The following is a 16,646-nucleotide window of genomic DNA, read 5'->3' on the forward strand; positions in this document are numbered from 1 at the left end:
GAAATTACTTTTATTCAGCAAGGATACATTAAATTGATCAAAAGTGACAGTAAAGACATTTCATAATATTACAAAAGATTTCTATTTCAAATAAATAGTTCTTTTGAACTGTTCATGAAAGAATTGTGAAAATTTTAATCACAGTTTCCACAAAAATATTAAGCATTGCTACTGTTTTCAAAATTTGATAATAACAAGAAATGTTTCTTGAGCAGCAAATCAATGTATTAGAATGATTTCTGAAGGATCATGTGACACTGAAGGCTGTAATGATGCTGAAAATCATGCATTACAGAAATAAATTACATTTTAAAACATTCAAATAGAAAACTTTTATTTTAAAATGTAATAATATTTCATAATATTGCTGTTTTTACCTTTTTTTTTTTATCAAATAAGTGCATTGGTAAGAGCGTTGGTAAGCAGAAGACACTTCTTTTGAAAAGCATTTATTAAACCTTACATAACTCAAACTTTTCAACAGTATTTAATTTTTTTTTCCCATGTGCAGGGGTGTCTCACAGACCCCAGACATACTGAAAGTAAAATCAATATTAACCGAACATGAAGGTGAAAATATGACTGTATATTTAAAATATGACTAATAAGTTTTCTTCCCAACAGGCCTCACAGACGAGCTCAAACAGAAGCTGGAGAAGAGACGGACCAGTCAAGAGTGATTTCCTCCTCGTTTCTGCCCACTCTTCGTCGTCTCATTCTTCCAGTGCCTTCCAATAAAGACTGATATCCTGTTGAACGGACAAGGACTCCCTGTAATCGGCATTCTTCCCTCAGTGTGACTGAAACAATGCCACTTTATTTGGCTCTATTAATAACACAAGAGCGGAGGTCCACCAGCTTATCCTGCCTCATAATAATGCCGTCACAGAATGATGCCATTTCTGTTGAGACTATTGAAATTTAAATGGGAAAAATCGGAGCCAAGATTCTCTATACCTCTTACTCTCTCTATTCTATTAATTAGACAATAACACTCAGGTTTCTACTGTCAAACCATCAGTCGAGAGGACATAGGACATTTCCACACATTTAAGAAAGAAGCACATCAAACTCGTCTTAAAATGAAGGACTTGTATTACTGGTTTTAATCAAACACTAACTGTGAACTGGAGAGAAGTGATCTAAATGCTCAGATGAATGTGAATCTGGTATGGTTCGAGGTAGGGTCCAAAATTAACACTCGCCAAGCACCAAACGTGCATATAAATTGGGTTAATAAAAAGCAATACATTTTGCAGATGCTTTTATCCAAAGTGACTTTGATTGAATTTTAATCAGTGTTCTCTGAGATTTGAACCCATGACCTTGGCATTGCTAGTGCAATGCTCTGCTGTTTGATCTACAGGACTGCAAATAAAAATGCTAACTTTATTATGAATGTGAAATTAATACATTATTTAAAATTGAATTGTAAGACTGACTCTCACTGCTGAAAGTGACATGCTGTAAAGAAACCATGTAAAGCTTCTAAAATCAGCATAATGGTCAAAACCCCTCTAAAACCAGCTATTATGAGGCTATAAGACTAGCTAAAATGATTCAACCATCTTGGGCTGGTTTCAGCTGTTTTTCTTTTTTCAAACGACTGTCGTGACTGGATCAAATATATTTTTCCCTCAATGAATATGAAGCAGTTTATGGCCATTAGGAATTATTTGTGGCCATGAACAGAGGTGTGGCAAAAGTTAATTTTTGACCCTGCTTCCTAGTGTCTCAGTAGATCTGTTATGTTTTAAAATTTGTATGATGCTTTTGGACACATTTGCAGGATAAACTTCCAAGTTTATGAAGCAGGTTTTGCTCTCATAAAATGGTATTTGAATATAAAGGACAATTCAGCCTTCTAGAGGTGAGTTTTTCTCAGATTTGTAAGCGTTTGTTGATGGGTTGTGAGACGGTTGCATTTGTGTTCCTGATCGACCAACTGTCATTATCGGTTTTATGAACATGCATGGTGCTACTGTGACTTTGTAGATATGTTTTCATGTGATGTTAAAATAATTTATTGTTATTCATAACTGTGATATTTATGGGAATTAAAGGGAAGGTTTTGTAGAATTCACCCGCTGTTCTAGTTTTACATGTTGTTTGTCCGCGGCCCTATTTTCATGATAACAGCTCATTGCCGCCATCTTGCGACTGAAAACGTTACTAACAGTAAAACACGGAGATCTTCAGTATACATTTTGTGGTGAGTATAAACCTTTTGATTACTAGAATTCCAGGAGAGTGTAGTAGTTAAAGTAAGTAAGAAGAAGATGTTTGCAAAAGAACAAACATTTGTCAAAAGAAGGGACTCGTTTTTGCGGGGACGAATTAAGTGGACTGTTTCAGAGAAAGCTTAGCAAATATAACTTACAAGTAAAACATAAAATACCTTTAACTATTTAATTAGCTATTAGGTAAATATCCGGTTATTTGCCAAAATAAATATATATGACAAGGGGTTTATCGCAAAATAAATCCCTTCAAGAGAGGCGAATCGGAATCGCCCTGTCAGGTTTATATTGACCACAAGGGACGTCAGTAACCTTAAACTTTTACCTCAACATTTCATTCTGTTATTGTAATTGGATGACAAATGCTTCATGAAACAAAGTCTAGGCCTATATTTAACTTTAAAAATGTCTATAGCCTACCCAGCGGGCAGTTGACCAACCTTAAACGAAGGAATGCGGTTGAAATTGTCAATACTTGTTGTTTCAGGCCGTTTATTGCTAAATGATTGCAAAAAAAAGCTTAATTCATATTTATATTGTTCACTATCAACAAGATTCGATTTGCTAGATAAAAACAAACTTTAGCAGTGATTCATTCGACCTTGATCCATGATGATTCATCTGTGAAAAAAATGTGCCAGTACAGAGCAAGTTCATCCAGATTGTCCAGATAATCTGAATTTGCAAAAAAAAATAATAATAATTGTAACAATTAATGTCACAATGAACATAAAAACTAGTTTGGATCAAAACAAGCTACAATGAGCCAATGACCCTCGCAAAGACGCTGAGTTGAGAACACCCTTACGTCTTTTTTTTTTCTTCAATGTGAATGCAAAATTTGTTTTCAAAGGTTGTAACAGAGAAAATCAACATCAGTTTTCTCTTTTGTTTACTACAGCTGCAAACTTGGCTTTCTTGAAAATCAGATCAGAAAACAATACAGCCTCTCCTACACTCCTCTTTCTGCAACGCACTCTCTTGCTGTCAATCACTTGTTTGAGATTGAGGAGCTTCTAAAAGCATGTTTTTTTTTTTCCTCTCTCTCTTTTCTCTCCAGTGGAAGAATGTCTTTGACTTCACTCTGCAGGATCCGAGCAGTTTAATGCTCTCTCACACAGAGCAGAAGACACCATGAGCTCCATTCACTACAGAGCCATGACTCTCAACACACTCTGCTGCCTTTGAGACTTAGACCACTTTTGATTTGTTTTGCACTGGAGGGCTGAAACAGTGTGCGTGCATGTGCATACGTGTGTGTGTGTGTGTGTGTGTGTGTGTGTGTTTGAAGAGGAACCACTCATGCGAGCACAGGAGAACTGAGAGACTAACTGAGAATTTGGTTGCATGGTGGTCAATAATTGTTGTTTCAGGCCGTTTATTGTTAAATGATTGCAAAAAAAAAGCTTAATTCATATTTATATTGTTCACTATCAACAAGATTCGATTTGCTAGATAAAAACAAACTTTAGCAGTGATTCATTCGACCTTGATCCATGATGATTCATCTGTGAAAAAAATGTGCCAGTACAGAGCAAGTTCATCCAGATTGTCCAGATAATCTGAATCCTTCATTTGTTGCTAGGTAATGGAGGACGTTTGTTTCGTGAGGAGGGTGTTTGGAACTACACCACTATGCTTCTGAGGGAAGATCTCAACATGCTCATCCTGGGTGCCAGGGAGGCCATTTTTGCCCTCGACCTTGATGACATTACAGTCAAAAAGGCCACGGTGAGGTCTTAAATGCATATTTACAAAAACGTATTTGTTTGCTAATCCATTTAATAATATTCTGCAGACTGAGTTTTTTGTGTATATGGATGATGGTAAATTGTATTGATTCTCCACAGGTGAATTGGCCAGTCACAATTAAGGAGCAAATAGACTGTTCCAATAAGGGAAAAGATGCTACAGTGAGTTTTCACATCTTTTGTGCTCATTAATATATGTTTTTAAACAATGCATTCCTGGCACCAGCGTTTAATGTTTTTTATTATAGACTTTTGTCTTGCTTTATTAGCAGATATGCACACTTTGATAACTTTGATAAGTGTATTCATTTTTAAAACCTTTTCATGGGACAATCTTCATTTTCTACATAAATAGAAAATGTGTAATCTGCATGAATTTCATATTTTATTCAGATAGCAAGGCAACTAGATGTTTAAGGATGTTTTAAGACTGTCTAACCAAAACAACATGCAAGAGAGTGTCTCTTCATATTGATAATTACAGCAGATATCAATAGATATAAATCAAATTCTAAGTAAAAGTCAAACATACCAATAAACATGCAGGAAACGGAAGTTTGGTTCTGCTTGGTCAGAACTGAGGTTAGTTTTTTTTTCACTTCACATCATGTCACCACTTATTACGTAGTTCCCACTTGGATGCATTGTTTGCTTTTTCTTTAGAATGACTGCAAAAATTATATCAGAATTCTTCATAAAAGAAACGATGACCGAATGTATGTTTGTGGAACCAAAGCATTCATCCCAACCTGTGACTATATGGTGAGTCTCATTAAGTATTAGTGACTATGAACATAAAATGTCCAGTATATAGCGCTTTATGTGTTTGTTGCATGTCATTCTCTTAGTCCTATGCAGATGGTAATCTGACTTTAGAGGGTAAACAAGAAGATGGGAAGGGGAAATGTCCCTTTGATCCTTCTCAGCGATACACATCAGAGATGGTTGGTACGTACTGCCTCTTTATTTATGATGCTGAGTATAATACGATAAAAGTACTTGTGTACTTTGCAGTGTGACTTTGGATAAAAGCATCTGCCAAAAATGCATAATTGTAAATGTATTGATAGTTATATTGAATCACACTGTTTGAAAGTATAACCAAGACATATAATAGAGTGTTACTTTAGTACCAGTAATTTTCAAAGTCATTACTTACTACATCTTGTTTTTTCTCTCTTGCAGATGGAGTATTGTACTCTGCCACTTCATTGAACTTTCGGGGTTCAGAGCCGGTTATGATGCGCAGCTCAGAGGAATCCATACGGACAGAGTTTTCAAGCACCTGGCTCAATGGTGAGATACAAGAATGGTGACGCCTAACCAAACCTCCAACCCTAGTATGGTTCAAAACAGCCAGAACATATTTGCAAACTCATTGTAGTACCCTTACAACAACCCATAACAGTTTTTCCCAGGAAAACACCACTACACTTTGTTTAGAAAATGTCAACTATTTTTTTCCAATGTGGCTTTTTCAGTACATGACTATAAGAAAGTTGTAATTTTATTTTATTTTTATATATGTTTGTCTTTTATGTATTTATTTTTGTGCACTTAATGATAATACTAATATACTATTTGTAGCATTTCCATTAGTTTCAATTGCAGTTTTCTTGGTTGGTGCATTCAACACTTGAATGCTTTTTTTTTTTTACGGTTTGCCATGCAATTAATCATATGTTGTTTGCAAAGAAATTGATTTTGAATTCTACTTTTCATTGACCAGTCAAATGTAAAACTCCAACGTAATGGTGTTTTTATGCCATCTACTAGCAGGGATTAACCATTGTAACTAATCAAGCCTGGGTACTTAAGTCCAAATGCTTGTTAATTCTATCTAACCAACTAATCATTTGATGGGAAGCCAATGTATAACAGTGGTTTGGTTGTCATTAAAACAAGTGTATAATCTAACATACTTTCACTGCGGAGTGATTGTTGGTGCCTGACAGGGTGGTTTGAGTATGACAGTCATTTACAGAGAATGGTATGAAAACACAAAAAACAGCAGTGGGTGTGGGTGAAAATGCCTTAATACTGACAGGAAGGTGATAGTAACTGAAATATGTGTTTTTGTTTGTCATTTAAGAACCAAATTTTATCCACATGGCCCACATACGGGAGGGAGAATCGAACCCAGAGGGGGACGATGACAAGCTCTATCTGTTTTTCAGTGAGACAGCAGTGGAATATGACTCCTACACCAAGATGGACGTCTCTCGAGTAGCTCGCGTGTGCAAGGTAAACTCCCATCGTGTCTTATGTCATATGAGCTGTATTGAGAAACATTACAGCATTTTCTGTCTATACCACATATTACACCAATGCAAAATGTCATTTCTCTTAGGGAGACTTGGGTGGGCAGAGGACGCTGCAGAGGAAGTGGACTTCTTTTCTAAAAGCAAGGCTTGACTGTCCCGTTCCAAACAACAACCTGCCTCTTCTGGTCCAGGATGTTTTCCACTTGTGCCCCAGTGACTGGACCACCTGCGTGTTTTATGCTGTCTTTACCCCACAATTGTAAGTTTGAGATCTTTTTGTTTCTTCTAAGATAGTATTTCTTCTCAGTTCAATAATAGTGTGGATGTTGTGCAGTTCATTAATTATGAAACATTGATTCTGATCAACAGAGACTCCTCTCAGTACTCCGCGGTATGTGCATACAAAATTGAAGACATCAAGACCGTGTTCTCAAAGGGCAAGTTTAAGGTTCCTGTTCCCGTTGAGACGTCGTTCGTGAAGTGGGTGATGTACTCAGCTGATGTCCCCGATCCCCGACCGGGAGCAGTGAGTCTTCTGTTCAGTAACTCGGTTCAGCACTCGTTCAATAACACTGATTCCCAGAGTTCACTAACCTTCACTTTGTTTTCAATTACAGTGCGTTGATAATCATGCCAGAGAAATGGGTTTCACCAAATCTCTGGATCTCCCAGACAAAACCTTACAGTTTATTAAAGACAAGCCTCTGATGGACCAGGCCATCAAGGCCAGTGGAGAGAAACCCCTGCTGGTGAAGAGAGGCGTTGCTTTCACTAGAATTGTGGTGGCCACAGCAACGGCCTTGGACAGGACCAGCCATCAAGTCATGTTCATTGGCACAAGTAAAGATGCCTTTATGCAAATCTGTAGTGTTTATAATCAGTAAACCCTCCAAAAGTATCCAACTTTTTTCTCCCGTAAAAAAGGGCGTGGCCATTTGTAAATTCTATGGGTCTAGCTTCCGATCTAATCCGTGTCCAGCTACTTTTAGCTGTACAAAACAGTTCATTTTGCTGCGTGATATTGCAAATTGGTGTGTCTTACCATGTTATTTTAATGTATTATTTTCATTTTGAACACACTGGTGTGTAGTGCAAACAGTTTTACCGTTTACTGCACGTTGTTGTTCTTCTCGTTAGCGGTTCAGTACTGAAAGCTGTGAATTATAACAGAGAGATGGCCATTATGGAAGAGATTCAGCTATTTGGGCCCTCAGAGCCAGTGAAGATACTGCGACTTTCCAACACCAAAGTAATAAGCAGATGCATTTATTGATGTTTATTGCTCACTTAGCAACATCATGAGCTGTGTGTCTGTTTCTTTTCAGCAAAGCTAATTTTATTCCTGTAGCTTAACTGGTTCACCAAAGTTAGGGTGAATGGCTTTCTAAGTCAAAGCTTAAATAGCTGCTAACAAATTTTATAGGAATATTTTATGTTCAACTGAAGCAAGAGTCAAAATGTTTGTAATTTCTATTATTGTCTATAGAGATGTTATGTTAAGTTATGTGTGATGTCATCCCAACAACAGCTGTACGTGGGTTCGGATGTGGGCGTGGTTCAGCTGTCCATCAATGAATGTGGGCGGTACCACACGTGTCTGGACTGTGTTCTGGCCAGGGATCCATACTGTGGCTGGGACCTCAATGCTGACCAATGCTCTACCATAAACAGCACACACAGAACCAGGTCAAAAGTCAAATAAATCTATTTACAAATCTATTTTAATGACAGCTAAACACATTTCTCATGCAAAAAATAGCATTGTTTACTGTAATACAATAAAATTATATTATTGCTTAAGAAATAAAGTATGAATACATAATGGTAGTATTTGTTTTAATGTCTTTATTGCTTTATCGTCTGTATTGTATTAAGCTTTACGGCATAAATTAGTGAGAATTACCGGTCACACTTTAGTTTGGGGACCACTTCTCAGTTCTCACTATTAACTAACCATAAACTACAACTTTTGCCTCGGTAAACTCTTTAATTTGCTGCTCATTAATAATTAGTAAGGTAGTTGATAAGTTTAGGTATGGGGTAGGATTAAGGATCTAAAATATGGTCATGCTAAATAAGGCATTAATATGTGCTTTATGAGTACTAATAAACAGCCAATATGCTAGTAATATGCATGCTAATAATGAGGTTTTTGTAATTCATCTTATTGTCAAAAGTAAAATGACTGTACACATGAATGGAAATTTTACAGGAAATTATGCAGAAAATGCAAAAATGTGTTCTTAATTCAAACTTTTGTGATTATTGTTTGTGCACACCATTATGAATATTGATATTGGCATATTGCTGATTGCTGTAATATTATTTCTTCCACAGCACTGTGATTCAGAATTTGAGTTATGGTGATGCCAGCCGATGTCCACAAATAGGTACTTGTATTATATCCCAGAGTCTTCAAACTGTATGTTCTGGTAGAAACACTAAAAATAACATCTGGAACTTGTGTTACAGAGGACAGTAAGTCAGTCAGCGTCTCGTTTTTCCACGGCAATACCGTGAAGCTGTGGTGCCAGCCATATTCCAACCTGGCACAGGTTCAATGGCAGCTGAACGGACGACCCATCAAAGCGTCAAACACCTTCCAGATCCTGTCCGACAGCCTGATGATCTTCAATGCCTCCGCAGACGCCAGCGGCTGCTACACCTGTAGTTCTGTAGAGCGGAATTACCAAACCCAGCACGTAGCATATGATCTAAAAATGTGGTCGGCATCCGGGACTACAGCATTACTACACAACGTTAAGGAAAAAGAAAACACACTTGTGGCCATGGTGGTGTTATTGTCACTAATTCTAGCTATGCTAGTAATTTGGAACCTGTACAAAGGGCATTTTCCTTTGCCGTTTTGCCACAGGAGGGTAAAGGACACGGAGAACAGGTGCGAACAAAGTCTGTATGAGAACCAGCTTCCAGAACATAAAATAGCATCATCAACGGTGAACTTGAACAGCAACAACAACCATGTGAACGACCAGAGGTACTCCAGCTCTAGAGAAACGGACAGACTCTCAACCACTGTTGGTTCCTCAGGTCAGATCACAATGAAATATATAGATGAATCTGAGATTTGAGATTTTTATGCACAGACTTGCTAATGTGGCTAATCGTCATTTATATACAGACCAAGCCCACTGAGGCTGGCTCCTCTTTTGCAGCTAACTCTTGACTAAACTGCTGTTTTGACCCACTTTTTGTCCTTGATGAATCTATACCTTCTAAATGCCATCGCTCATGTCCAATGGACAAAAACAAAGACACTGAATCAGACTTTTTTTGCATAAGGTCTGTCTCCATTGCAGCTTACTGTGTCCAAGAATCACCAAAGTACTTTTCAAGGACAGTCAAATCACTTGGTGGTCATATTTGCAACGCCACCGGGCAGCTATTTCAGTCATGCAAAACCAACTCCCATCTACTTGAATGGGGAAATGGTCAATTTTAAAAACTGCTTGGCAATATTTCAACATTCTAACATGAACTGCTTCATAAATGCTGTTTCATACGTTAAAATAGCGTTACATTAAAACATGTGCTAAGTGCGAGTTTTAGGACCCTGAGTGTTTCTGTGTGAACTGGAGCATCTTCATTCTAATGTCACAATTGGCTGTTTTATTTATAAGCCTTTGCAGTCTTCACACCGACTTGAACACTTGGGCCAAATCCAGGAAATAAGAACGTAGTCATCATCAAAGTATGCAACTGGTTCAATGCAAAGAACGCAAGTGTGGGTATTAGGAAAGGCCCAGTATAGTCTTATAGAACTGCCCACTTACACAGGAAATGACTGATGTCTGATCATGTACCAATATAAGTTACCTACCACATTTAATTTTGTTTTTATGTGGTTCATGTGAAATACATTACACCACATTAATAGGCCTAAAGTCACATTCACACCAAGAACGATAACTATAAAGATAACTATAACAATAACCATAATAGTATCCACAGCAATAGGCGATTATATTCTGGTGTTATCCTTATAGCTGTGGTGTGACTTCCTTTTCTCTTAGAATTAGAATGATTATTACAACTTTATAGTTATCGTACTTGGGGTGAATGGCCTGAAAATACAGTTTTGCTTGTTGTTTACTTGCTACAAAACAAACTTTTGCCACAAACAAACTCTTGACTCAAAACCAGTGATTAGTTCATGCTCAAAAGTTATCATTTTATGAACCTGGCATCCTGTAAACATGATTTTGTTTCCAGGTGGACTGACTGCGAGCCCTGAAGTTTGAGGCAGAGACTATTTAGAGTCTTTCTTTGGACATTTTCAGTGGTTGTGTTCCTGTTTTAGGGGCAAAAACGAGACATGCCATCTTGTTAAAACCTGCCGTGGTTGTTGATTCAATCCAAGTATGTTGCCTTTAAAGGCAATTCCACATGGACAAGAATGAACTTCCTGTATCTTCAGGATACCAAGACAAGTGTCAAATGACTGCATCTTAGACTCAAAGTTGAATGCAGCTTATGTTGCGTGTTTTTTATATGAATGTACTGCAGAAATTTCATTTTAACTTTAATACCATCTATGTACCTAAAATGCTGTAAATTCTCTTTGTAAATGGCTTTTTCCAATGAACAACAAATTAAATGTCAAGGTGTAAAATTTATTTTAAAAATTGAGCACAAATGACGACGTTAAGCAATTAAAAATTAGTAAATCTTTACTGTATCATCTCAAAAGCAAATAGTACAAAAATAGCATTTTCAAGCTCAACCAACGAACACGTTTATAAAAAAAAAAAAAAAAGTAATCGAATGCCAGATAAGAGCCTGAAATGTACAAAACAGGATTTTCAACAAGGACAAGATCACATATTAAGGTCTATTCTGTTGAAAACCTGTTCTTCCACTAACGGAAGATGCTAATGAAATCAATAAACAGAGATTGTACTACTTTTTCTAGATTTACACCAATTTTACAGCATTTGAAGATTAACGTTCAGTGTTCCCGATATTCAACACTTTGCTAATACAACTCAACCTCGTCCTCTTCATCGCCTGTATCGGTATCGCTTAAAGTGGAACCACAGCTGAAAGATTCCATTGGCGAACTGGCAGCGGAAACCATGGCGATGGGAATACTCCCATTCACGGTTCACGATCTTAAATGCGAGGTCTTCGTATGGTGGGCCGGCGTGGAAGCGCAGTATTCCAAAGTCTTTGTTGTCGGGACAGGGCTCGAGGAAGTACTGCGGAGTCGAGCGCTTGTCGATGAGATCAGGGTAGAAGATGTTGAACTTGTAGCCCTGGACGATCTTGGGCGGCGGGTTGTCGAAGTCGTAATGCGTCTGGTTGTATTTGTTCCACTCGAAGCCGGTGTGGACGCGGTTGAAGAAGCGGGGCTTACGTGGACGGTATTTGTTGGCCCACAGGTACATTTTTCCAGTCAAAGGCATTTCAACGCTGAACTGGGCCTCGTCGCCGCCCATGCCCTCTTTAGCGCGACGCACGAATGCATCTTCGGCGCTTTCATTTGCATCGCCTGTTCAAAAAGACAATACAAGTTAGCATTAGCACGAGTGAATCTTTACAGATGTGTTTACAAATGTGAACGATAAAATAGTTTTATGTTCCTAACAGTAAAGTATCTTTACAGTGACATACAGATTACTGAATTCTTAATTTCCAATTGGCTGACATGATGTTGATTAATTTTCTGTAATTACAGGTCTACGAAACAACTCTAGAGGTGTTGACCACATTATTCACTTTGCCGCATTTTTTAGAACTTGGTTTCCATCCATGTATGGATGGATTGAATTTAAATTGTAGTGCATAAACTACAATGGAAACGTCCTTGATACACAACAAAAGACGTGATTTTGCCTCAACAGATTATGTGATTGGATAACTGGACTAACCAGTGAACCAATCACATTGCATGGAATGGAAACAGTGCTTAATTCGCAAATATTTTATGCGATATTCCAAGTTAAATTCACAACTTTAAACCTGAAAATATCTCAAGTTAAACATGTTCTTTTGTAACCATCAGTCCATTAGAATGGAAGCATTAAAGGCTGTTTTTAAGGTGAATTTCAGTGCCTCCTTGAATCAATTTCCTGTATTTCTGCTGTTTGTAACCCCCAATTTTTTTTAATTTTCTACATATTTTTCTATCCACAAACTCTTTACCCTTTAGGTGAGTTTAAGTGTGTGCCTGAGTCTATTTCCTGCACTTTCATCCCCTTGATACAGCATGGTGAGTTACAAAAGGGAGGGAAAAGATGATTGTGCCTCCCTATGGCCAATGTTGAAATTACATTCTATAACCTTTCCAAGGTTATATTTTACCTTTCTTCCTGCTGCACGTCTATAACTGAAATCTTGAAGCATGTGATGTGTGTAATTTGACTATGGTATATGAAGCAACAGAGCGATACGCACCGGTCACCTGCTGCTGTGTCCGGGCCAGCTGGAGTCTCTGCAGGTCCTCCTCCACGTTGATGATGTGTGTGTCCAGCGGTAGCTCTGAGGGCTGCAGGAGGGTGGGACTGTAGCGGCCGGAGTCGTACTCCGCCTGACTCTGCTGGATCAAATCCTCCTCTGTTAACACGGCCTCCGGGGCTTCATCTTTCTCTCCCTCCTCCCCCTCTCCTCCCTTTCTCTCCTCAGGACTGCTCCTTCCAGACCGCTCACCCTCTTCTTCATCCAGCCTCTTGGTCCGTCTGTCTCCATCGTCACCTTGCTGAGAGCTGCCCGGCTCCTCATCTGCAAATTCCTCCGCTGTAGGGCTACTGGGAAACAAAATGGACAAATCACAAATTGGGTATGTTTCAAGTGTAATTCATTTAATTGAATCAAGGAATTTGTGATAAGGTCATTTTGAAATATTATATATTTTATAGTGCAGTTTCAGGTGATGACCCATTTTATAATTAGTTTAGAAGTCAAATTCAGAGTTATTTGAGCTGAGTATCTAGATACAATTTCCATTATGTTTCCAGGCCTAAATACATATAAAAAATATTTTAAGAATTCTAATAAAATATTCTCACTGATATTTGCAGATTTCCTATTACCATTGAATCACTGACATATTAGCATTACTGATTAGTAGGAAGTACGGTATTGTATATGCATGCTTTAAAAAATATATAAAACTGTACACAGAATACAACAATTATCATTTCAAATGGTAGTATACTACTTTGTTGCAAAACCACACTAAGTTGCATGTTTAAGGTTGTGTTCAGTTCAATTTCTATCTCAGAAATATAGTAATTTAGCATTTATCAGCCATATAATCAACATTTAGATTCAGAAGTGATAAAGTTATCAGAATTCAGATTCGGAATGGATAAAGTTATTATTATTATTATTTATTTACATTTTTTAAAAATATTTTAGGTACATTTCAAGAATAACTTTAGTAATTTGAGACTACAGTTAAATTTAAATGTTATTTAGATTGTGTGCAGTTAATTGTTCTTCCATCTTGGAAATACAGTTATTTATAGTTAAATGTAAAAAACAAAAAAATTCATCAGTCTGAATGGTCAGGTGGAAGTGAAATCACTCACATGGACCGCTCATTCTCTTCTTTGATGACGGGGAAAAGCGGTTCGCTCGCCACACCCTGTTCTTGTTTGAGTTTATACAGCTTCTGCCGCAGGACGTCCTGATGCCGTTCTCTCAGCCTTCACAAACACACACAGACCCATAAGGTAAGACATCACTGAACTCTAAAAATCCCCAGAGGCCCGTGACAGTTACTAGTCACTAGTACTAGACAGTTACTAGTGACTAGTCTGATACGCACCTGGCTCGTGCCATGTAGACCCGCACCTGCTGCAGGAGACTCTCCCAGTAGCCGATGTCCAGGTTGAAGCCTCCTGCCTTGATCTTATTCTCGATGTTCATATAGAGAGCCTGAAGCTGACTGTACGTCTTCCCTTTAAACACGCTCTGCACGTCTGTGCTGACAGATGTGTTTATGCCCTCACGACGGTCACCTGACATGACACCAAAAACAGAGATGGATGAGGGGTTGTGCACTGGACTTTCTTTAAATATACTAAATAGCATAATGCATTAGGGTTGCATAATATTCATATATCCCCTATGTAACATTTTCAGCGATTACATTTACATTTAATTTGCATTGTTTCATGAATCTAACAATAATACTAAATAAACTACTGTATAATAATAAAAAAAATAATAAAGTCTAATGCTCACCAAGGCTGCATTTATTTGATCAAAAATAAAGTAAAAAGTAATACTGTGAAATATTATTACAATTTAAAATAAATGTTTCTATGTGAATATATTGTAAAATATCATTTATTCCTGTAATGCAAAGCTGAATTTTCAGCATCGTTACTCCAGTCTTCAGTGTCACATGATCCTTCAGAAATCATTTTAATATACCAATTTGCAGCTCAAAAAATAATTCTTAATATCAATGTTGAAAACAGTTGTCCTGCTTAATATTTTTGGGTGAAACTGGATTCTTTGATCAGTAGAAAGTTTGAAAGAACAGCATTTATTTGAAAAATAAATCTTATGTGAGATTATAAATGTATTTATTTATTTATTTTGTCAATTTAATACATCTATTCTGAAAATAGGTATTGATTTCTTTAACCAAATTATCTAAAACATTTGTATAACACTGTATATATAATCTTAAAACACTTTATTTAATAATAGCATAACTTAAAATAACTAAAATTAATTAAACATTTAATATTTACTCTAAAATGAATCAACTGTAAACTATACAGGTTGTAAATGTAATAGTGCGGGTCATCACATCACCTGGTCCTTTGCCTGATGCCTCCAGTTTGCGCAATTTGCTGATTTCGTCTTCAGTAATGGTGGTCATATCCCTCCAGAAATCCACGTTCTTGCCCTGTTCCAGCTCCATGTACACCTGCAGCCAGAAACACACAACCAGATCAAAATCATCATTGAACTTGGGTAAAAATTAATGTTACTTCACATTTGAATCCTATTTTGTGTAAAAATGTCTGAACTGGCAGCCCAATCACGTGTTAAAATGATCTTTCATCTCTCTTGTCATCACACACCTTGATGTCCTCCAGCAGGTCGTCCATGTCTGTGGCGGTGAGTCCGTTGAGGAAGGTGTACGGTTCATGCATCTCCACCGACAGATCATCGTCTTCAGCGCTGATGTATTTAGCCAGCAGGTCGATGGGCTTCGCTCGGCTGTCACGGATCCGGATCTTAGACCTGCATCACATCACAGAAACGCGTTACAAATGGTCCAATCACATGTATGTATGAAAACACTACACGTCTGAAGAGCGCGACCTCAGTTTGGCCTGCTGCAGGTGAAAATTGTCCTCCTGTTCCGCCCACGTTTTGAAATGTTCGGCCTCTTTCTCTCTCTGCAGCATCTCCAGCTCCTGCTCGCGCATGGACTTCTCCCGCTCTCGCTCCAGACGCAGCTGCTTCACCTGAACACACAGATCTCACACCTTTACTTCACTTCAGTTTGTCTTTAGTTCATTTCCCAAATGCAATTTGGTTGCAGCATTTAAGACTTTAAATAATACAAAAACACAATACTTTTTTGTGAGAGAACATTTAATTAGAGCAACTAATCAACAGTATATATTACTATATGTTTTTATATATAATATACAGTGGAGATCAAAACTAGAGAACAACCAACAATTTCCTAAATTTCAAGGTCACTACTTAGTCCAATTTGACGTTATCCTAACAGGAGTAGAAGGGCACTTTAAGCATATTTCATAAATTAATTGTATTCTGAAGCACAGAATAAAAAACTTAAATGAGATATAACACTTACAGATACCGATAAGATACAGATACAGATAAGTTATTGGTGTTAATCTGGCACCTGGTGCTAATTTCTTTAATTATATGACAAACAAGTCAAGTCACCTTTATTTATTTAGCGCTTTATACAATACAGATTGTGTCAAAGCAGCTTTACAGTATTAAACAGGACGATAGTGTGTCGATAATTAGGGTTGGGTATCGTTTGTGTTTTTTCCGATACCGGTGCCAAATAGATACTTTTAAAACGGTTCCGGTGCCTAAACGGTGTCTGAACCGATACTTATTAAAATATAAATAAATAAATAAAAATTCCCCAAAAAATGATGGATTGGCCATTAGCACTATAAACACATGATGTCTGTTTCATTCATACTGGACACCAGAGGGCGCCCTCGCACAGAAAATCCACATATTTAGTCACAGAAGTAGCAGAAAGTGACCCTCCAGGAAATCCCTTATATGGACAAAGGCATTGCTATTATAGCTGTAACTGAGTAAACAGAACATATAAACGTTTTGAATGATAAAACAAAGACAATAAACCCTCGACTGCGACAATATAGTTTATCTGTTATTCAAGCCAT

General features: G+C 37.5%; 3 protein-coding genes across 3 annotated transcripts in view; 2 read left to right on the forward strand and 1 right to left on the reverse strand.

Annotated features, from left to right (window-relative positions):
• stap2a (signal transducing adaptor family member 2a) overlaps positions 1–1,436 on the forward strand; it is a 16,883-nt gene extending 15,447 nt beyond the window's left edge. Inside the window, exon 11 of the mRNA XM_016519233.1 lies at positions 625–1,436. Coding sequence (XP_016374719.1) covers positions 625–680 — 56 coding nt within the window. The 3' untranslated portion in view covers positions 681–1,436. The remainder of the gene's footprint in view (positions 1–624) is intronic.
• A 248-nt stretch (positions 1,437–1,684) lies between these two features.
• On the forward strand, positions 1,685–10,167 carry LOC107713625 (semaphorin-4E-like). Its single transcript, XM_016519197.1, has 14 exons — positions 1,685–1,694; positions 3,826–3,971; positions 4,091–4,153; positions 4,655–4,753; positions 4,840–4,939; positions 5,177–5,287; positions 6,084–6,235; positions 6,342–6,514; positions 6,625–6,781; positions 6,873–7,096; positions 7,390–7,504; positions 7,784–7,941; positions 8,593–8,645; positions 8,728–10,167. Exons 1-14 carry the CDS (start codon positions 1,685–1,687, stop codon positions 9,345–9,347), a joined length of 2,181 nt encoding a protein of 726 aa, XP_016374683.1. The 3' UTR covers positions 9,348–10,167.
• A 761-nt stretch (positions 10,168–10,928) lies between these two features.
• LOC107713626 (cactin-like) overlaps positions 10,929–16,646 on the reverse strand; it is a 12,958-nt gene continuing 7,240 nt past the window's right edge. Inside the window, exons 3-9 of the mRNA XM_016519198.1 lie at positions 15,565–15,710; positions 15,321–15,483; positions 15,049–15,163; positions 14,048–14,240; positions 13,809–13,925; positions 12,673–13,022; positions 10,929–11,767 (exon numbers count right to left, since the gene is read on the reverse strand). Of these exons, the coding sequence (XP_016374684.1) occupies positions 11,277–11,767; positions 12,673–13,022; positions 13,809–13,925; positions 14,048–14,240; positions 15,049–15,163; positions 15,321–15,483; positions 15,565–15,710 (1,575 nt within the window). The 3' untranslated portion in view covers positions 10,929–11,276. The remainder of the gene's footprint in view (positions 11,768–12,672; positions 13,023–13,808; positions 13,926–14,047; positions 14,241–15,048; positions 15,164–15,320; positions 15,484–15,564; positions 15,711–16,646) is intronic.

This window comes from Sinocyclocheilus rhinocerous, unplaced genomic scaffold (assembly GCF_001515625.1).
Source record: "Sinocyclocheilus rhinocerous isolate Xijiao unplaced genomic scaffold, SAMN03320098_v1.1 scaffold898, whole genome shotgun sequence".
Taxonomy (NCBI): domain Eukaryota; kingdom Metazoa; phylum Chordata; class Actinopteri; order Cypriniformes; family Cyprinidae; genus Sinocyclocheilus; species Sinocyclocheilus rhinocerous.